Genomic DNA, 21,652 nt, shown 5'->3' with positions numbered 1-21,652 from the left:
GAGGGGGTGGAGGAAGCAATAAAAAAAAGTGGCTAGAGCTTCATGAATACTTGGTCTGCCTGTGTGGCAGCTTGATATAAAAATATATAAGCAAATTTTTATTTTTATTTTTTTTTTATGTTGTTAGTTCAGGGATTTTTTTTTAAATGGCAGAGATAGGGAGAGGGCAAATACAAGCAGGAAAACATTATGTGGACTGCAGCTGAACAGCTTGAACTCAGCAGACTGGCCATTGTGCACAAGCATGTGAGAGACAGACAATATAAATGCTGATGTGGACAGAGAGGATCAGGGAGCCAGAAAGCTGCCAGAGAAACATTCCTTTGTGTTTTCCATCTCTCAGGAAACAGTTACCTAAACCCATTTTCATGCCCACCTACTCGGTCAATAGCGGCACTGCGCCTCCTACTCCACTTACAGCTCCTTAATGGTGCAGAGTAGCTTTGATTGCCGTGGCATGGGCCCCATCCCTCTGGCAAACCATTACTTAAATCCAATACATTGAAGGTTCCTGCTGCTCTCTCAATGATGGGGAGCTGCTCATCAGCTGAGTACCCTCTGATTGCTTGTCACAGCCAGACTTCCTAGTTCTTTTTCCCGGACAGAGATATTAAATAAATCTCAAGTGATGTAATTACCATAACTCAGTTGAGGAAGCCTGTGGGCAGATGCAGCCAGGGGCCAGAGGGAGCTCTGTCACTTTTTTTTTTTTTTATCTTTCTTTCTTTCTGGGCAGTTGCAAATGTGCTGATGCAAAGGATGTTGCTGCTGGAAAGCTGGGTTGAGCAGGTGGGGGTTATGCATCTTCTAAACATTCAGAAATAATCTATATATTGATTGGAATAATCTTCTCTGAGGAGAACACAAATAATTTCTGGAGTTTTGTGCCTTGGTGTATCTGCTGTCTTGGACTGGAGCAAAAGTCATTGCACTCTGTATACAGGGAGTTCCTGTGCTATTGCTTTCTCCCCAGGCAGGGACTGAACTTCCACTTGCTCTCTTCCTGCAAAAGTCATGGTCTGTCTCTGAATTGATACAGAAAAAAAATTTCTATTTCCATGGCAGCTTGCTCTATACAAAGGGGAGAGAAAAGAATTGGTTCTTCTTTGAAAAATCAGGCATGTCCAGCAAGAGGACCCCAAGCAAAGCAAAGTATAACTGCACATCTTTTTGCCTGGGTTCAGGAAGAAATCCATGTCTTTGTTTTAGAGCTTTCTCTACAAGCAGGCTTGAGGCCAGTCAATGTGCAGGAGAATGTGGGTGAGAAGATACTACTGCTGATGAGGACAGCCCCCACTTTTTCTTTCTTTAGGCTCTGGATTTAAAATTCAAACTTGCAGTGCCACAGCACTTCTCTTCAGGACTAGACAACTTCAAGCATGGAGCTTTCCTGGTAACAAGTCCTACACTACCTCCTACAAAAGGAATTCCTTGTCCCCTTGGATGACTAGTCAGAACTCTGACTGGAACAGAGCAGCTGCAATAGACGGTGTGTTTCAGGATATCTTCAGAAGGCATTCAGCCAAATGCTGAGTGGATTTAACTATCCAGGAATGTAGTAATTGTCATGAAATCCCAAGCCTAAAAGGACCTGAAAATTAGACATTAAAAAAAGAAAGTATATAATCAAAAGTCCCTTAGATATTTCCACCACTCTCCTAAGTCAAGTCAAATTTGTTTCAAGTGTCTAATTGCTTTCTCAGATGTATGTTATTTTAGTGACACACAACAGACCTAGAACTAGCTTACACTTGTCTGACAGATTTGGAGGAAAACTAATGCTGTTAAACAAGCCCATTAGGGGCTGATCCTGAGAGATATCCCATGCTCTCCAAATCCAGGTGAACAGAAAGGATCTAGCATGTCATCCAGCATTTGTGTAGTTACCAGGGTTCATCAGCAGACACAGTAACACTGAGGATGTACCCCTAGAACCATCATCTGGCACAACACTGCCATCCTCAAGAAAAAGCCAACAATTTTGTATGGGAAGATTGATAGTCTGTCCTCAGGAGGATCTGTACCTGGCATAAAGGGGTAGTGCATGGAGACACCACACCAGGATGTCCAGGAGATTATTCCTATGAATCCTGTGAATCCTATGCTGAGCTAAGATCTTTCTTGAAATACAATTCTCCTTCAGTATAATGAATATTTGGATATTTGAGACTGTTTCCCCAAATTCTTACCAGTCTTAGGATTTAACATCTTAGGCTGCCCAGATAGCTTCCGCATCTACAGCAGTTTGTTTCTAGATCAGCAGGCAGATATACACATGCTGCATAAATACAGTTCAGGTGGTGAAGTTGCTTACAAGCTAGATAATCTCCTTAGCTTCATCAGCAGTAGGTGAGTTTCAATGTTGGCAGAGCCCAAGACCCAGACATGAGAAGAAACCCTTTTTAGGTGTCTCCTAAATGATCTTTGTTGCATAAAATGGGTCTTGAGAAGAGCAGGGACACTGGAGATGAGAGAAAGGCACACTGAAGTACATTGCAGGAGGACATCCTAGTGTCTCCCTGTGCTGAAGAATTACCCACCATATCCACATCATTTTCACAGAAGAAGGCAGTAGGCTTCCACATCTGCCTGGAAATGTCAGGCACAAAACAGAGGGCTGCCCCACAGCCTGTTAAAATACTGCATTGTCTCCTCTCTTGCCCTGACTATGCTCCAACACACATCAGAAACACAGGAAAGATCACAACTGTGATTAAAAAGTGCACAAAGTTTCCACTGGCAGGTGTCACTCTCCTTGGTGACCTCTCCCCACAACTTTGCACAAAGGACAAGTGCAGTGTCTGTCAATGAATGAACTGAAGGCTCCAACAGGAAGAGAGGAGTGTGGATTTAAAGGCAGGGTTGTTGGAGGTGGCATAGTGCAGACAATGAAAGCAGAGGGAAATAGAAGAATGGTAAGTGGGAAAAATCAGTGGATTTACATCCATGGAAAGAGGAATTGATTTATGACCATTGCATTTCTAAGGAGCATCCCCCAATAGTATCTCAGAATGGAAACTTTGTTCTGAAAAGGAGATCTTGGGCTTGCATGTAGCCCAGACACAGTATTTGAAAGGGAGCTTAAACATCACATTGACACTCTCCCAGGGCCTTAGGAGCACATGAAGTGAGAGACTGTTACATCCAAGTGATGGCCCAGATCTACTGCTTCCTAATGCACTTTTTGTTAATTAAAGTGAGATTTTAAGATCATACACATTTTCTTACCAAGATAATTAATTGATTTAGAAGCTTATGTAGTTAAAGAGTTTTGTAATTACATTTTATTGTGGGGGAGCATTTTAGGGATGGATGCTGCCATAAGCTGAACATCTCCATAAAGGTGGTGAGTGCCTGGGTTTCCCTGTGGGATGAACCCTCAGTGCTGATGAGCTGGAAATCTCCTCCAGTCTTTGGGGTCATGCATCTCCTAATGACTTAGTCCCAGCAGACAGAAATATTCAGTCTTGCAGATCCTCAAAGGAAACCCTCAAAAGTAATGGTTTCTGAGCCAGTGTCTGCAAGTAGGCAACAACTCCATGCTGCTAAAGGGGCTTTTACTTCCTAACAGGCCTGGGCTCTCTCTGGTGATGTTTTTTAACCCTCAGGTCATAGTGCAGATGACTGTGGTGATGGGCTGACTCTAATACCAGTCCTTTCCATCTTAAGACTAGTGGGGTCTCTCTGGATCTTCCTCGCAGACAATGTGGTCTTATTCAAGAGGGGGAAAACAAGCTGTCAACCCCAGGAAACACTTCTTTCCCTGCATCATCACCAAACTCACAACTCTGCTTTCCTGCCCTGCCCTGTAAGGACATAAATTAATTCCTGGCCCTGAAAGCACTTAAGCTAGATGGGAAGAGCTACAACCCCTTTGATTTATATTGGGAAACTGAGGCACAGGCAAGAGAATTCCCCCTTTGAGTCAGCAGTGAAGTGCTGTGTAGAGAACTATTTTACCTCATAGCACGGCTCTCTTCAAGAGCAATTCGCACAACCTTGTGTGATGTGCAAGTAAGAACACATGCAATATATCTCTATTTTTCTTCCCTCTTTTTATGACTGAATAATCACACAATCTTTCTTCCATGGAACTTTGACTGCTGCTGTTTATTACCCCCTGGAAATGGGATGACAACAGCCCACGGGTCCTCCACAGCAACTCGCAAAGGTCTCCTAAGCAGAGAATTATGCCCATTGGAGGCAATAAACAGCAGGAATCGTAGAGTGACTAAGCACCAAAGATCCTGCATTTGTGTAGAAACTAGCAATGAAAAGGAGGCAAGGATGCCCTGGAGAATGGTGCCTTAGGAAAAATGTTTCCAGCATTTTCTAAAAATGAAGGTTTTCGTGCATAAAACACAGGCCAAATTTGAACCTCATTCCACTGTTGAAGCTGCCTGTGATCCTGGGTATGACTTTCATGTTAAGCATCAAGACTTAATAAAAAACTGGTAAAGCACAGGAGAATTGGCCCAGGGTACACTGAGATGTATTCTCCTGCTCTTCCTGAAGTTGTTTGGGTGTGTGGCGGTACTGGTAGAGCCTCCTGGGTATCAGGAGAACATGCAGACAGAGATGGAGTCTTTTCTATCTAAAGTCATCATGTGTTGGGACTCTGCTGCTGAGCCTACCCCTGACTGGCTCTGCCACTTGGGGAACCCTCATTTAGGCAGAAAATGGTCAAAACCTCAAGGGATCTCAGCACAGGATACTGCCCACATGGTCTCTTTTCTCCAAAACAGAGCTGCAGAAGCACTGGCACCACGTGATCCCATAAAATCACTGTCCCAATGAAATCCTGATGTGTACAAGGGAAAAAAAATTAATCTCCTTTTGTTCTCTTCCCTGACCACCTCCTTCCTACATTTTTCTTCTTGATTCATTTTTATGTTCAGTGAAATAAATTTTCCAGGTCAGTGCTAAGTCCCTTGCTTGTGTGATCTTTACATACCAGTAGACATATGCAGAGAGATGAGAGGAGACCAAGTGCAAATCAATCCATCCTGCTGACACTTTTATTTATCTATTTTCTTTCCCCATCTGCCACTGCTCAACTGCCTCTGTGTGTATGTGAAAAAGGGACGGGGAAAGGGGTTGGGACACTGGTAAAACCACTGAAGAGCTCTCTACTTGCAACTGCAGCTGTCCCTTTTTCTTCCTACTATCCTGCTATCCATTGCTCCCTATATTAATTCTGCTTCCTACTACCCTGCTATCCATTGCTATCCATATGGGTGTCAAATAAAAATAACACAGGGCATTTTAGTGCTGATACAAGATGCCAGGTTGACAGTCAGGAAGCCAAGCCCAGACTCGACACCAGTGGCAAAGCAGCTTTGCTGCTCAGGGCATCAAGGGCTCCCAAGAGAAAAGCACCAGTGTCTGCAGCCCAAGCTGAGCTCCGTGGCTGAAATCAAAGACAGATGTACATTACTTGTGGACCAGGCAGAGTGGAGGACTCTTAACACACACTGACTATTATATTTCATGGTTGTGACATCCAGCAGCCACACGGAGAGAAGAGACAGGAGTTTGTACTTTTAGGTTTGCATTTAACCATGCCTCCCCACTGAAATGTGCAAGCCAAGGTTAATCATGGCACACAGTGAGCCTCTTTGCTCACTAGGCTTGGGTCAAGACCTGGATTTTTTCATGTAGTCTGTATCACCTGCAATAATTTCTACTCTATTCTGATCCAAGATGGCTATGAATCATCAACTAGGGCAGGGTCCAACGGCTGTTAAGTTTCCCACGTATTAAATCATTCACACAATCTTCATCTAGAGTATTTAACTTTTTAAACAATCCTGTTTTCTCTTCTAGGAGCTGAGCCTCAAGAACTCATGACCCACCAGGTATTTGCAGAGTGACATGCATTCAAAATGCAATTCTTTTATAGCAGTGGTGTTATCACATAGTGAACTTGTTCCTGGAATGAACATTGCTTAGGAGTTGTCAATACTTTAATCTGATTTATACAAGCTGTGTTCTCCCTCTCTCTCCCTCTTCCCTCAAATAAACGCTAATAAGTTTTCAACCTGGACAAATCCCAGGTAGTGGGATCAGTACCTGGCAATATATCAGCTTTGTTGCTGAAATCAGGAACGAAGCAGGGACAACTGAAAATGCTTTTCCCAGTTGTTTTTAATTCTGCTTGCAAATAGATGGTGCCTGTCTAAAGTTTGACTGCCCTATAGGAATACACTTCAATTCTTATACTACTGTATGCCAATTAAGTAATTAATGAAAGTGTGGAAAATCTATTAAAAAAAGGTGGTGGCATCCACAGGGAACATTAATACTGCAAGGTGTCATGCCCATGGATAAAACCTGACAGCATCTGCAAATTCAGAAGGAACTACCTGTTCTGCTGTTAAGAGACCGAGTTTAGGTGCTGATCAGAAGATTGTGAAGACTTGGTCTTTAATTTGGCTGTGGACTGGAAAGTATTTGCAGGGCACGAGGGGGTTAGTCTTTGTCCTCCAGGACTCAGTTGTCATTTTACAACCTTACAAAGCATTAGACATTGCAGGACATGAATGTCACTGCTTTTAGCCTCAAATTCTGTCAGCATGATATTGTGCCATGATGCAATCTCAGTCAGCATCTTGATTTGATTTGTGCATTGCTTCACAATTCACTCCAGGAGGGCTTAGGGTCCAATTCTGCAAACAGCTCTGCAAATGAGAAGTCATACCCACCACTGCTTAGAGACCTTGACATCCAGCAGCGCTCTCAGAGGATGGAGCAGTGCCCCATCCTCACAAAATTACATGGAAATGGTGGCCATTTCCAAACTTCACTTGACCTCAGAGGCAGTGCTTGATTTCTCTGTGTTACAGTGAATCCAGATGGACAACGGGGAAAGAATCAAGGGACTTGCTGAAAACCTAGCTGCTGCTTCTGAGCTTGGATTTTCCAGGTCAATACATTTCAATTTTTTTCCACCAAAAGAGAGAAGAGAAAACCTCACTCTTCTACACTCAGTCTTAAATCAAGCTCCTGCAAGATAATCTTAAAAGGAATTTCTTGCCTGTTAAAAGAGGAGACCCACTCCCAACCCACACTTCTGCACTGACTGTCTTTGATTCAATAAACTCAGTGTTTGTACTGTCTCTGTATGTGTGCACCCTCGCATGACAAAGAGATCCAATCAGACAACTCTTGCACTTTCCTCCTTTCTGTGGTGCAATATGAATAGCTGCTATATGGAGCAACTTCTGAATATGAAAGATGGAAAATGTCAAATAGACCATCAGAAATAACTGTCGTTAAAACAGATGATCAGCAAGGGAAATGTATTGCCTCAATATATAATCTAGGATCAAAATGTGCATTTTATAGTAGACAGCTATGTGATAACCACATGATCAGTCACCTAAAACTTGGGTCTGATCCCTAGTACAGACAAAAGGAAGGATTCAGTGGACAGCCATGCTGAATGTGAGAAGTAGTTCCTTTATTCTTGTATAATTAAGCTAATTCTCCTCATCTGTTATTGTTGTCATTCTTATGCTTTGTAATCCTTTTTGCTGGACATAAATATTCCAAACAGCAGTAGTTTCTTGGGTCTCAGAAGCTGAGCTTAGACAAGCTTTTGTGATTCTCAAATCAGATCATGAGCAAACTTTCTGTGGATCCTTAATAAACCTTTCTCAGTGTTAGGTAAGAATTGGTATGTTACACAAAACATCAAATGAGAGCTTGTAGTTGAATTTTGACATGACAAACACTAAATTTCTTACTTATCATACAATGTCTAACATTTGTGTTTCTTTATAGCCCCACTGAGAACAGTACAACTTTGCTCTACTCACTTGTGAAGAACCCTGCATACCTGTGCCACCACAGGAATAAAGAAGTATTAATTGCATTACCAGTCCATCAAGCTATTCATGCCCCCTGTATTAAGCCTTTTAAAGCCAAAAGTGGTGTAAATCTTTCTAGATTCCAGAGGGCCATTTTGCTAAAACACTATCCATCTTAACAGCCTGTCAAATTTCTGAATGGGAATGACTTCTTTGGTGGGAACAGGCCTATAACTTATACTGCTTCTCATTTCCTGAAGCACTGGAATTGTGCTGCTCCCTAATGTTATTTTATTAAGATGCGATTTGTCATCATGTTGCTGAAAACAAGATAAAATGCTGGCTAATTAAATTCCTTATTTAACTTGATGAGCATCTGCTTTCTGTAGTCACAATCTTTCAAACAGAACCTTTATGGCTGTTTCTCAGGATCTGGCTATTACAATTTTTACTATGATCAGAAAGGGGAAATGCCCTCCCTAAACAAAGCACGTGCACTCCCATTGCCTATGACCCTTGATATTTATAATAAGAGATGTATGGGCAGATTGCAGCAGTACCTTGCAAGCACAATGACCTGACACTTCAAGAGCACTCCCTGTTGTGGAATAATTGCTATCCCATGGAGCCCAGTGGAAATCACTGAGACAAGCTGGTAGCAAAATACTGCAGCTGACAGCAAGTGTTTTCTAGATCAGGCTGCTACACAAAATATAATAAACAAATCACCTTGTGACCTCCACCTTCTTTAGCAGATGAGACTCCCAACACAAAGGAAAATCTTCTCTGTTGAAGAAGCAGGCTTAACAAGCTTAAGCACACACTTCAAGTTGAGCATGTGCTTAAGCGTGCTGTTTGTCAAGGCCAGATTCTGGCTCACTTTCCAAGAACTGCACTCACAGTTTCTAAGATGAGAGCAAGCTTCCTGCATCACTGGTTGAGTGAAGACTGGGGTAGAAGAGAGTTCTCTGCTGAATCCACATTCCGAATTCAAGCAGCAGTCTCACATTGCTCCCATCTAAGCCACAGCAGAGGATGGCAAACAACTGTTTCAGAACCCACTGTAAGCTCAGGGCCTTTAGGGAAGTCTTGAGGATGCCACAGGTCTGGGTCTCTCTCTTGGAAGACCCCTTGGCATCAGACCTTGCATCCCACAGAACTCCAGAGGTGCTCTGCCAACTCCTTTTGGTCAGGATTATGCTTTGAGATCCTTCAAGGAAAGATGCTGCTCCTGTGAAAGAGCAAAGGACCATTAATATTACAATGGTGTAATATCACACCAGTGACCTCTGATTCTACTGCTTAAAGAATATCTCCATATCTCTGGGTCTCTTATGCACCAGAAGAAGAAAGGGCAGAAAACTGTAGCTAGCTTTAACAAACAGGACCTCAATACTTGGCTTCATATAAATACAAGGCCATAGGATTACCTGCTTGTTTTGAGCTTGAAAACCAAGCCAATAATTTAAACTCCAGAATAGAACTAGGAATGCAACTTTAGTTTGTTTAACCTCATTTCCTAAAGAAATAAAGCTTATGCAGTTAAATTGTCCCTGTGTGCACGCAAGCCTTTCCTTCTAACCTTGTACCCTTCTGCCAGTTCAACTGTGTTTCACAAAGATAAAGTTCTGTTGAGCATCTGAACAAAAGAATCCCACCACTGGTGTGCTCTGCTCCAGTCTTAAGCATAAGATACTGGAGAGTTGACATTGCCAGTGGCCTCACCCCAGCTGGATCACAGCTCATATTGTGTTAAATGCTGGTGACACAGAAGCTTTGGAAACACTGTTTGAATTTCAATGTAGGATATGGGGTTTTTTCTTTTAAATTTTTGTGCTGGGTGCCAATGAGCTGCCCCCCACACCTGGGCTGCCTCACACAAAAGATCAGGAGCAGACTCAACTTTGCAGCAGCTCTGTGAGGCAGTGGCCTGGCAGGGAAGCGGGGGCCATGTGCTGTGCAGACCATTGCTCTGGACTGGAGCTATGGAGGGGAATCCAGCCAAGAAGGACAGAAGGCAGAAAAGAGACCCTGCAATCTGTTGGAGGGGTTGTACTATAAACAAGAGCAGGAAGGCTTCAGCATGCCAGGGAAGAACAAGCTGTGCAGATAAAGGAGGCTGCTTCAAAAGAATGGAGGGTAACTAATTTTTCTTGCACCGGGCAGCCAAAAAGAGGGAAAAAGAAGTGGTCTTCACTGAGCTGGCAGTCAGAGGAGGGGAACAACCTTCTCATGCTAGAAAAACTCACAGAAAAGCCTCTGCAGGTGCTCTTTTATCAGAGTTTCAAGGACAGCAGGATTCAGCAAACTCCAAATTTTGTCTTTGGTCCTACAAAGATGCTCAGGGAAAGGGCCTGAGCTGTCAAATGGGCCAAGAGGCCTTGGTCCTTAATGGGCCTCAATGGCAGAGGGAAAGTCAAGGGGATTTACAGCTGTCTAAGAAAAGAAATCCAGGGAATTGTAGGGGATGCAGGGTTGGCATCTCCCCAAGCACACCCTGGCCTTCCAAGCCCAGGGCTCGAGTTCCCCATCAGGCAGGTTTGACCTCCTTGAGGATCCCATACCAGAGCAGAGGAAGTACAACCCCACAGCCTAGAGAAGACAAGTCTTGTAAAGAGTGTTCAGGTCAGACCCTAGCAGCCCAAAATAAAGGTTTCTCCATCTAGAACAAGCTCTGACAGTCCAGAGGCCTTTCTCTGACTCTCCTGCACAACAACCTTCTCTTAAAAGCTGACCTGTATGTCCCCAGTCCAACCACTTGACTGGTCTTAGCTGGGTACAAACTGATAACATGGGATTAATTTATTTTAGAAGGTGAAACTACAAGTTCTCCTCAGCCAAAGTCAAAGATTGGTGCAATTGGGCATTGGTTATGGCGTCTCTGAGCTTAGTGTGGGCTACCAAAACCCTCCCAGAAGCTGGGGTATCTCAGGATCCTTACCCTGGGCTGATTTCCAGTTCTCTGTTGGTTAGCTTTGCTACACACAGCAGCCCTGCATGCAATTCAGCCCCAGCAGAGAGTGCAGGCTGGCCACACATCCAGGAGGAAGGAAGTGAGCTCTTGTTCATGTGGAGAACCACCAAGGTGTGCTGGCAAAGTGGTGAAATGGGGCAAATATTTTCAATATGACAGTAATAGGACCTCTAAAGAGCAGCCTAAGACCCCTCAAAGGATAATCCATGAGATTCCAGAATGGCTCTGGAGTTTTGGGGGACTCAGATATTAGCTGCTGCTCATATAAGATGTACAATACAGGCAGTTCATTTGAAGCCAGCAATCAGCCAGCCCAGCTCATGAGAAGAGGTTTAGATCCAAATGAGACAAAGCTCCTGCTAAGAACAACACTGAGAACCCCATTTCCTTTATTTTTTTCACCAATGGGAGCATTTCTTTGGAAGGATGTGAACCATTTCCTCTGCAGCACAGCTGGGATTCACCATCCCTCCCAGGATTTTCACTCTGCATCTCTGCCCCTGACCCAGTATGTGGAGGGTGAGTCCAAGCCACTGCTGGGAGCATGTTCTGACTGAAAGGACACCTGGAGTGCACCAGCAAACTGCTTGCAAGTGGCCTCTCATTTTGTAGGTCTGTTCTCTGCATGGCCGGGCTGTTCCTTGTGTCTCGCTGAACTTGTGCCATATGGAGCAAATGCTCCAACGTCTGTCTGTGTCTGCCTGACCGTGCAACTCAAGGGCTCTCTGCAAACAATGCTCTGCTCTCAATATTTGCATGAGCTGGGACAGTCCTTGGATGGGGCTTTTCTCGCTCTTCCCAAGTTGTTGGTTTTTTCCCCACAGGATCTCTCAAAGCATAAGGAGCCATCGCCAGGGACCTGGAACTGGATGGCTGCTGGCAGGGAGAAGGTGGCTGGAAACAGTTGCAGGGTTATGCTCTGCACCTTCCCTCTCCCTCTCATCCATATGTGACACTGGGATCTGGCTTAGCTCTGGGCAGTGAAAAGTGAGACAAGAAAGAGAGAAAAAAGGTCTCTCATCTGCTCCTGTGTCTCTCTGCTGTGCAGCCACCTGGAGTCTGCTGGCTTGCAAGGGAAGAAAGGGCGAAGGCAGATCGGGACAGAGACCATGGGGCTATGCATCCCTTCCTAGCAAACATGCTCTGCAGCAAGAGGACCTGAAACATGTGAAAAAGTTTGATTTTTTTGCTTGAGAGAGGCAAAACCCTGGACCCAGACATCTCTTTAGCCTGTGGTTTTCTTGAAAAGTGGTGTGTTTGGAAGTGCCTGTGTGCATGTGGTGTGCTCATGTCTGCGTGTGATTCCCAGGTGAGGAACAGCACTCTCAGAGCTGTGATGTGTGTTGAGTTGCACCTCACTCTTCCTGCCTGCCTTGTTTTTCTCGGGCTGACAAGCTCCTGACTAATGGCAGTCACTGCTGCTTAATCAGGAAGCAATTTAATGATAACCTTTTCTAATTAACTAGCAGAGAGAAGAATGAATAAACTGTGAAACAGCCAGCTGGCTGCAGTGTCCCGAGCCAAAGGGCCTGTCAGGTGAAAGAAAATGGTGTCTGGGGACAAGGATGGCAGCTCTGGGCCTGCCACTGGGCAGGGTAGTAAAATTCTGAGGTAGGAGGGGGTTATGGTGTTCCCCAGGGCCTTTTCTCTGCTTTCTCCCCTGCTCTGGTCACCCACATGGGGAATGTGACTGTTCAGGAAAGGCATCTTCATGTGTATGATCAAGCCCCATATATAATTAAAACCCTGGGAGGACCTTTTATTTTAACTTTTATTTTAACTGATGCAAATATGAATAATCACCTTATTTTGAAGATGTTCACAAAATCATAATCAATGTGCTTTCCAAGTTGGAAAGCACATTGAAAGACCATCTGATCTAACCCTTTGTGGGAAAGGGAGCCAAGATTAGGTTTTCTATCACCCTGTCCAACTGGATCTTGAAACCCTTCTGTGATGGGGACCCCACTATGTCCCTGGAGAGCTTGTTTCAATGATTGATTGTTCTCAATGCAAAAAATTTCTTTCTCATTTCAAGATGAAACCTCTTCCAGTGTAATTTCTTGAACAGCGTAGGGACCCAATGTTGCTTCCTGAGGGACTGCACTTGTGACAGGCTGCCAGTGCCGGCCTGCATAAAACCCATTGATTGCTGCCTTCTGCTGTGGCCTGGGAGCCAATTTCCTCCCCATCTCACAGATCCCCCCCTTCAGCCTATCTGGTCAACTCATCCAGGAGGAGGCCATGGGAAACATGGTCAAATATTGTGCTGAAGTCCAGGTTAACTACTTCCATTACTCTTTCCATATAAAAAGAAAGTGTCGTTTGGCTGTAGTAGGTGTTTAGGTTAATCTGCCATGATTTCTCTCTAATAAATCTGTGCTGGCTTTCCCAATCACCTACTTCATTTGCTTTGTGATAGTTTCTTGGAAGACTGTACTACTTTACAAGGGCCTGGAGTAATACTAATGGGCCCATATTTTCCTGTGTCCTCTTTTGTGTTCTGCTTGTAGAAAGCCCTGACATCTGTCCTCTTCCAGCCTCCAGGCACACCCCCTCATCTGTCTGGTCACTAGTGGTGTCCCCAGGGATCAGTGTTGGCCCCAGTCCTGTTTATTGGCAATCTGGATGACAGGATTGAGTTTACCATTAGCAAATTTGTGGACGACACCAAGTTAGGTTGGACTGTCACTCTGCAGAGAAAGCTGGGCAGGTTGGATGAATGGGCTTGGATTAGGGTATGACATTTAACATGACCAAATGCCAGGCCCTGCACTTCACCCACAACCACCCCAGGCAGCACTACAGGAAGGTGGCAGAGTGGCTGAAAAGCTGCCCAGTGGAAAAGGACCTGGGAGTGCTGGCTGACAGCAGGTGAACATGAACCAGCACTGCCCAAGTGGCCAAGAAAGCCAATGGCACCTGGCCTGTATCAGGAATAGTGTGGCCAGCAGGACCAGGGCAGTGATTGTCCCCCTGTACTCAGCACTGGTGAGGCCACATCTTGAGTGCTGTGACCATTTCTGAGCCCCTCAGCTCAGGAAGGACATTGAAGTGCTGGAGTGAGTCCAGACAAGAGCTGTGAGGGGTCTGGAGCAGCTGGGAAGCAGCTGGGGGTGTTTAACCTGGAGAAAAGGAGGCTCAGGGGAGACCTTATCACTCTCTCAAAGCGCCTGAAAGGAGATTGCAGCTAGCAGGGGTAGGGCTCTTCTCCCAGGCAGCCAAGGACAGATTGAGAGGACACAGCCTCCAGCTGCACCAGGGGAGGTTAAGGTGGGACATTATGAAGAATTTCTTCACAGAACAGGTGATTAGACATTGGAATGGGCTGCCCTGGGAGGTGGTGGAGTCACGTCCCTGGAGGTGTTTAGGGAGACTGAACGTGGCACTCAGGGCCATGGTGTGATTGACATGGTGGTGTTTGTTATAGGCTGGACTCGATGATCTCAGAAGTCTTTTCCAGCCTACCACCAATATTCAAAAATGACAAAGCAGCCTTGCACCAATGCCAGCTGCTGCTCCTAGCCCCGGGGGCAGACTCCTTCCTCACTGCTGACAAGTGCCGTCACCCTTTCTCACACATCAGCTCACTGCTAACTCTCCGCTCAGCCACCGTTCAGGAACAGCACGCATTGGCGAGCCAGACCCACACAGGAGGGGCAGCCAGCGAGGGGGTCCGCCCCCCCGTACAGCGCTGGGTGCTGGCTGGGGAAGGACTTCAGCCTGGGGCCGGCAGCAGAGTCCCCGCACGCCGTACGGGGCCTGAGCAGGGGCGGCCCCGGGGTCCCGGCTCCCCCCACGGAACGCCACAACCCCAGCGCCCCCGAGATGGCGCCGCGACCGGAAGACTTCATTTCCCAGCGCCCCGCGCGCCCCGCTCGCCGCTCTTATCTCCCGGCGTGCTGTGCACTCCCGGCCGCTCCGTGCCACCGGGCGGTAGCGCAGGGCCTGCTGGGAGCTGTAGTCCCTCGGCGGCGCTCCGGGCCGTTCCCGCCGGCGGTGAGCGGGCGGCGGAGCCTCCGCGGCGGGCGGGAAGAAAGCCTGACCTCCGGGACTGCGCGGGTGGCGGGGGGACCCGAGGGACCGGTCGGGACCTCCGTGGAGTTTGGGACGGGAGCCTGCCCGGCTCCTGGGAGAGGAGGGGGCAGAGGGTGAACCCCCCGCTCTCAGGAAGCTGAGGAGCGGAGGGGCGGGCATCCCGCAGGACGCGGGCAGCGAGCGCATGGAGCGGGGCGGGCTGCTGGGAGAAGTGACGGGAGGCAGCTCCTCGCTGCTGTTTGAAGGTCCGTGACCTGCGAATGGAGCTTTCTCAGGAGGAGGTGGCTCTGTCCTGTGGGGTTCAGCATGTATCTGCCACGCTCTGAGATACCCAGGAACCGAAGGTGAACAGGGAAGATGGGCATCGTCCCATCTTTGCTAAAAGGTACCCGAAATAGGATACAGTAACACCAAAGGGATGTAATCCTTTGCCTCCATGTGCCTTCGCAGGGCTGGCTTTGCAATGCAGGGTGTCCCCGTGCTTTGCTATTTTATTAGTTCTGCTGGGAATTGCAGAGAAGAGTACTCAGAACAGTAGTGGAATAGGAGTTTTCTCCTTTTTCCATATGTTTTATCAATGCAGGACTGGCATGCAAGGCCTCATCAGTGTCTGTTACCATCTACTTTGCTGTACTACTAGATTCATGTAGGATCAGTTACAGTAATACTCAATCACCAATAATACTAAGTTATCAATACAAAAATAATATGTTGGTTTTTTGGTTTTTTTTTTCCCCGTAGACGGGCCTCTCTTCCTCTAAAAAAGCAGTTGCCTCTGTGGTTAATTCCCAATGTAGTTTTGGAAGAGACTTGTTGGAGTCGTTGAAGATGTCATCGGGCCTTACAGAGGAGCAGAAGAGGAGGATTGAGGAGAACCGGCGGCTGGCTTTGGCCAGGAGAGCAGAGAGGCTGGCAGCCCAGGGCGCTGGGCACGTGGGCATCGCTGCAGCTCCGCACACGGGGCACAGGCCGGGCAAGCCGGGAAGCTCCAAGGAGGAAAACAATCATGTTGGGTTCATCAGCCAACCCCCACGCAATCCAAACACGCCTGTGGAGCAGAGGAGCTGTCTCCAGAAAGGCTATAACCATTACACAGCAGAGCAACAGATGGCTGGCTCACACAGAGAGCAGCAAAAGAGTTGTTCAGAGGACTCAGAGCAAGCAAGTGGCCTAAAGCAGTTCCCTGCGATCATCCCGAATTCTCTGAGTTATTCCCATAAACATTTCTTGGATGCTGGTAGTCAGGAAGATGGACAACACACTTCAGTTAATCATGGAACATTCCAGCAGCCCAAATGCAACCCAGCGTTCCAAAACCCCACAGGACCAGCTCATCCGAGATTCACTGATAGCGGGCACCCTGAGGGTAGTAAAGATTTACAAACTTGGGACAAATCTGCCATTAAATATGTTTCACTACCAAGCAGTGCCCCCCTGAGCGATTCAGAAATGCTGGAAAGCATAAACACAGTGACAGAAAGAACAGAGGGAGGTTTTGTCTCTCAGGCCAGTGGTGGGATGCAGAAGCTGACCACCTCTGCTGGTGTGAGCTCTGCCTTTGAAGCTGCCTCTTATAAGAAAGCAAATAATGTTACAAAAGGAAAATGTGTGAAATATGGGGAAGACCGATTCCAGGTTGAAATAGGGTACAATGCTGAACTTATTGCTGTGTTTAAGAAGGTACCAAGCAAAGTCTATGGTAAGAACTGTTTGTCTGCTGTTATCTCTGTTGTAAATTGGGTTGAAGTTTTGGCATCTGCTGCTATTGTAGTTGCTACTTGCTCTTACCAATGTACCTATTGCTGGGGTGGAATATGTGGTATTAATGGGGGATTAAAGAAGTAAATGCTGATTAAATTGGATAGAAATTCTGGACATAAATAGCTTGAGCTTGGATTTAGAAAAGAAGTCTGAAGCCTTCCTTTATGAGCAGTGTTCTGAGAAGTTTAGTGGCAGCAGCTGGTCAGTTTGTTGGAAGTGAAGGAAGCAAAGTTATTCATAAACTGGGATGTGAAAATGGGTCACTTCAGCTGTAGTTCAGAGTTATGAGCTGATTCTGTTTCCTGGGTTACAGAGAGCAGTGGAATCTCTCCCTTTTGTCTTTCTTCTAATATTTTACCATTATCTTTATTTGTTTTATTCTATTTTTGTTTTCCCTCAGGTGTTGCTGATCCCTGTGAATGGCTGTTGCATTCCAGTCTTAGTATTCATATTCCCCATGTTTTTTTCTGCTGTCACATAGCTGTAAACATGGGCATAAGTGTTTCTCAGATGTGTGGCAAAAAATTTGCATGAGTAGATTGAATACTCTTACCTCACATGAACATTTCATGGCACCACTTTTTTTCTGCCCCAAATGATTCATATTCTGCCCTATTACTCTTGCCCTACTTTAGATCCTGCTATGAAAAAATGGAATTTCAGCATGGAAGATTACAGCACTGTCTGTAAGTAAATGTTGAATGATAGAAACAAGTGGAATCTTGACACCCCCTCCTTCCCCTGCTTTCCACAGTTATTGTTTAGCTTTGTTAGTGTCTTGAGTAATAAAATAGTGCTACTTAAAGATAATGCCCATCTTTTAGGCATCAAGCTTGTAACATTTTTCTGATGTTTTGTAGTTGATTAGAAATAATTTAATTTTTCATGTAATCTAAATACCAAGCACAGGTTGCCCTTTCTCTACCATTGCATTTTTCAGCAACCAACAAGATCATAGGAAAATTATCTGCTGTGCTGGTACTTGTTTTGAATTTGTTTTGAAAACTGAGTGTGTTCCAGTGGCTGATGCTTAATTTCTGGGTCCATTAATGTATTTTCTTTTTAAATAGCTCTTCTATAAACACATTTATTGTTCATTTTGTGTGTCAAAAAAAGATAAAGGGTAGTTCTCCAGAGTTTTGAGTGAGACTGAAAATGAATTTGCCTTTTTTTTGGTATAACAAGGGTGGGTTCATCTTTTTTTTCCTCTCCTGTCATCTTATTCTGGAAAGATTGAGAGATTATAGAGGCAAACACTTCAGGTAGGCTTTTCAGAAGCACACTGTACTGAAGTGAGTGATAAATCACTATTGATTTCAGTGGGAACAGAATTAGGCCTGTGTTGAGCACTTTAAAAAACCACAGTTGAGTGCTGGTATTTTAGCTTCCCATGTGGGTTGCCACACATTTATAATTTAAATGCTGTTGGCTTGCTTGAAGTGTATGAAGTACAGATGAGAGCTCCTCTGTACCAAGGAGCCTGCAAATGAAGAGAATGGTTTTTAGAAATCAAGCATTTTTCTTTAAAGCTATGAAATACCTGAGTACTCTGTGGAAAGTTCCTGTTTACAAGTGAAGACAGTATGTGACCAACATTGGCCTGTGAAATTGGGGAAAATAGCCTGAGAAAAGGGAACTAACTTAAGAGGGCCTTGAAAATGTAAAAGTGAAAATGAAAACCAATTATTTTTAAAGTTCCCACTTGTAATTTAGTTTTTATGAATAACGTGATCCTCTATCACCTTTTTTTTTCTTTGTACTGTAAATTAAACACGCAGTCAAGCTTAGGGGCAAATGTTGAAATAAAGGAGTAAAATATGCTTTTTTTCCTCCCTAATTTCTTTCAGTTTTAGTTGTAGAGGTGACCTCTAACTACACAATGCTAAACCAGTAGCATCTAAAATCTTTTGCTTGGTGCATTGGGAGGAGAAGGTATTGGTGTTTTCCAGTCCCTCTAATTTGAAAATTATTTTCAGTGGGTACTCTTTTTATTTGGAGTGGAAATCTCAAATGCTTGGTTTTATTCAGGAAGTCACTTATTTTAAAATAAGGTTGGATGATACCCAAATGGTTTATTTATTAATTGATTGGGAAGAAATTGTCTGATTTTTTTTTCTCCATTTTCACATCTTGACCACTGAACTTAAAGTTTGTACCTTTTTGTTGTATATAAGTTTTCTGGACTAGTTAAAAAGAAGCAGAGAGGAACATCATGTGCAGCTCAATGCTCAAAGGACTGGATTCACCTGGGTTTATTTTGAACATCTCACAGAGAGGGGAAGTTGCCTTCCACAAATACTTGGAGGCAGAGGGTGCTTAATGGTCCCCTGCTTTTGAGTGTAATGGACTCTGGAGATGTTCATGAATCTTTGTGTTACTGTAGTATCTGTGAGGTGGAGGCTTGTGCACAAACTTCACTACTTGGGTGCTGTAAAAAGTAATAGTATTTCTTAACCATCAGAGTTCAGTTATAATAATAAAGGCAACACATGGGTATGGATTGGCAGAGAAACACAGGGGCAAGTGGCATGTTTATTTCTGTGGATAGCTGTGTTCTCAGGCTAACATCAGTAAAATGCTGTCCCTCCAGTCTCCATGCCCTGGCATTGTGTCAGAAGTGATTGCTGGTGATGGGTAGGACAGGAGTGGCTGTGTGGAAGTGCAAGTCTAACTGTAAGACACAGAATAAAGGGTAATGAACTTAAATTGTAACAAAAGAGATTTAGGAATTTGGACTAGATTCCTTCCTACAGCATTCCTCCTAGATGGATTGTTTATCAGATATTGACATGAGGCAGGAGGCAGATTTTTAAATCTTTCTCCTTTGTTGTTTACAGAAGCACCTTCCCATCTTTTCAGACACATGCTATTGATCACCATGCCCCTGTCCCTGTGATTTTCTGAGTTAAAGCACTGTAAGCTGGGTGCAATTTACTGCTAAATGTGCTTCTGAAGATTGCTTGCCCTGGCCTAGGGAGCCACATTTTAGAATTGCTGACAGAGAGGGAGCTTAGTGCAATCACGATGCTGGACAGGCCCTTGTTCATTTACTGTCACATGTTCCTTTTGCCCCTGCTGTATTCTCTGTGGAAAATCCCACCACCCTCCTCCTCCAGGCCACTGCTTTCTCTAGTCTTTGTCCCTGTGAATGAAAGCAGGAAATCATCATTCCTTTTAAACTTGTGTGGGTTCTTTGTTATTAATTCTTTTCTATATCTCTATTCTCCCTAGTGGAAGCAGCAAATCAACTTCCATCAGTAATTCTGGCACCACTGGAAGGAGAAAATGTGGTTGGCTTGGCATCAGGCTCTCATTTTGTTGGCAGTAGGTTTGATGTGAAATCCCTCTTGAAGATGTGTAAGAACTGGAAGAAGCCCTCAGCCCTGGTCAAAGGGAAGTGTGTGCTCATCTCTCGCCTGCGATTTGAGGTCGATATTGGGTATTCTGCAGAAGTGATTGCAGTGTTCAAAAAGATGGATTCCAGAAATTATGGTGAGTCTCCTGCTGTGTCTGCTTTGTAATTACAGCCATGTTGAGACTGCTCTTGCTTCGTAGATAAGAGGTTGTAAGAGTACATCCTCTGAAAGAGTACAAGAGAATGTGCTGTGGTGAAGATTTTAACAGATCTTGTAGTTCTAGTTTAGTGTTGTATCCATGTCCAGCACTTTATCCCATGGCAGAACATGTCCTCAGCCTGTTAGCTGAGGTGATAGTTCAGGTCTCAGCATGATTACATTGACATTTACTGTAAATACTGTAAATGAGGTGGGTTGTGCTGACAGTGTGCCAGCAGTATGGAGACCATGCAAAGTTCTTGTCGTTATTATCAAATGCAGCTGATGTTCTCTTACTTCTGCTTTACTGTGGTGTACAGTGGCTGCAACTGCCTGAGCAGATTTAGTTTGCCAGGAGTTTTACCAATATTTTCAAGGCAAGTGTAACTGTAGAGTGCTTTTTATGTTGTCATTCAGATTGCTATAGTAAATATAATTTTTTTTCCACTTGTAATTTGGGAAATGAGACACAGTGATGAGGTGACATGTGCGGTGTCACAGAAAGGCAGTGACAGCATGGAGAAGAAATTCTGGAGCTCTAGTTCTTTGGGCAGGGCCCCACTTCCTTGTTCTGCCTTCACCTGACTCTGAATTCAGTCTTCTTTCCCTGGTGTTGCACACAGCTGCTACCCAGGGATAAGCCTTCCAGATAGGTCTGGCATTAAAGTTGGATATTGATGAATTTCCTCCTGCACCCTCCTGAGCACTTCGACTCTGGGGTATGGAGGCACAACTGAAAGTGATTGTTTTACTGACTGAAGTCAGAGTTTGTTGGTTCAGAAGCAGACATTTTGCACACATTCTTCATCCCTTCTTGCAGTGAAGAAAAATGGTTGCCAAAATCCTTGAGCAGATGGGTTCATTAGGAGAGCTGATCTTGGCTTGCTCTGGTGATACCACCATTTCATGTGTGGTCATACTTTTAAATCTTCTCCAAACTAACAGCTTAACATGACAGCAAACAGAGGAGAATTGATTTAAATTGAGGTAACAGTTCTTCTAAAATGGTTTTGAAATGCAGAGGATGTAGGTAAATAGATATGTTCCTATGGACAGAGAATTCAGTCTTTTTTTAAAAGAGACTTACGACAGTGTTTGTTGTAACTATTGCAGATATGAATACCAGAAAGTGGAATTTCCTGCTGGAGGATTACCCCAAACTAAGTGAGTAGCTGTGTTTCTCCAGTGAAGGAGAACTTCCTGTGCATCAGTTTCTGTCTATTGCTTTTTGCCTTTATGTATCTGTATAATCCTGCTGAAACTGTGACTTGCCAAGCTGAAATGTAGAACTGTGTTTTGGTATGGTTTTTTTCCTAATAGATGCAACTTTGCAGAATCATCCAGTCTCTGCAGCATGCTTCTAGCACATCTGCTTCTCAGGTTTTTATGTTTAATTGAGATTATAGAGTGCTTTGAGATGAATAGCATTACACAAGTTTTATAGATTATAACTATTATTTATCATCCCAGTCAGCATGCTGTGTTTGCTTCAGTGCTCATGTGAGGGTTTGTGG

At 44.7% G+C, this 21,652-nt stretch overlaps 1 protein-coding gene across 4 annotated transcripts in view; it reads left to right on the top strand.

Annotated features, from left to right (window-relative positions):
- Positions 1-14,695: 14,695 nt before the first annotated feature.
- SMARCAL1 (SNF2 related chromatin remodeling annealing helicase 1) overlaps positions 14,696-21,652 on the top strand; it is a 35,370-nt gene continuing 28,413 nt past the window's right edge. For 2 of the 4 annotated variants that reach the window (XM_054636533.2, XM_054636534.2), the window contains exons 1-5: positions 14,794-15,208; positions 15,565-16,522; positions 17,220-17,270; positions 19,816-20,076; positions 21,252-21,302. In XM_054636533.2, coding sequence (XP_054492508.2) covers positions 15,652-16,522; positions 17,220-17,270; positions 19,816-20,076; positions 21,252-21,302 — 1,234 coding nt within the window. In that variant the 5' untranslated portion in view covers positions 14,794-15,208; positions 15,565-15,651. The other 2 variants (XM_077181587.1, XM_077181589.1) reach the window with 2 other exon arrangements.

This window comes from Agelaius phoeniceus, chromosome 7 (assembly GCF_051311805.1).
Source record: "Agelaius phoeniceus isolate bAgePho1 chromosome 7, bAgePho1.hap1, whole genome shotgun sequence".
In the NCBI taxonomy this organism is placed as follows: domain Eukaryota; kingdom Metazoa; phylum Chordata; class Aves; order Passeriformes; family Icteridae; genus Agelaius; species Agelaius phoeniceus.
Note: the sequence above shows the minus strand (reverse complement) of the source record. Positions and strands in the feature narration are given on the sequence as shown.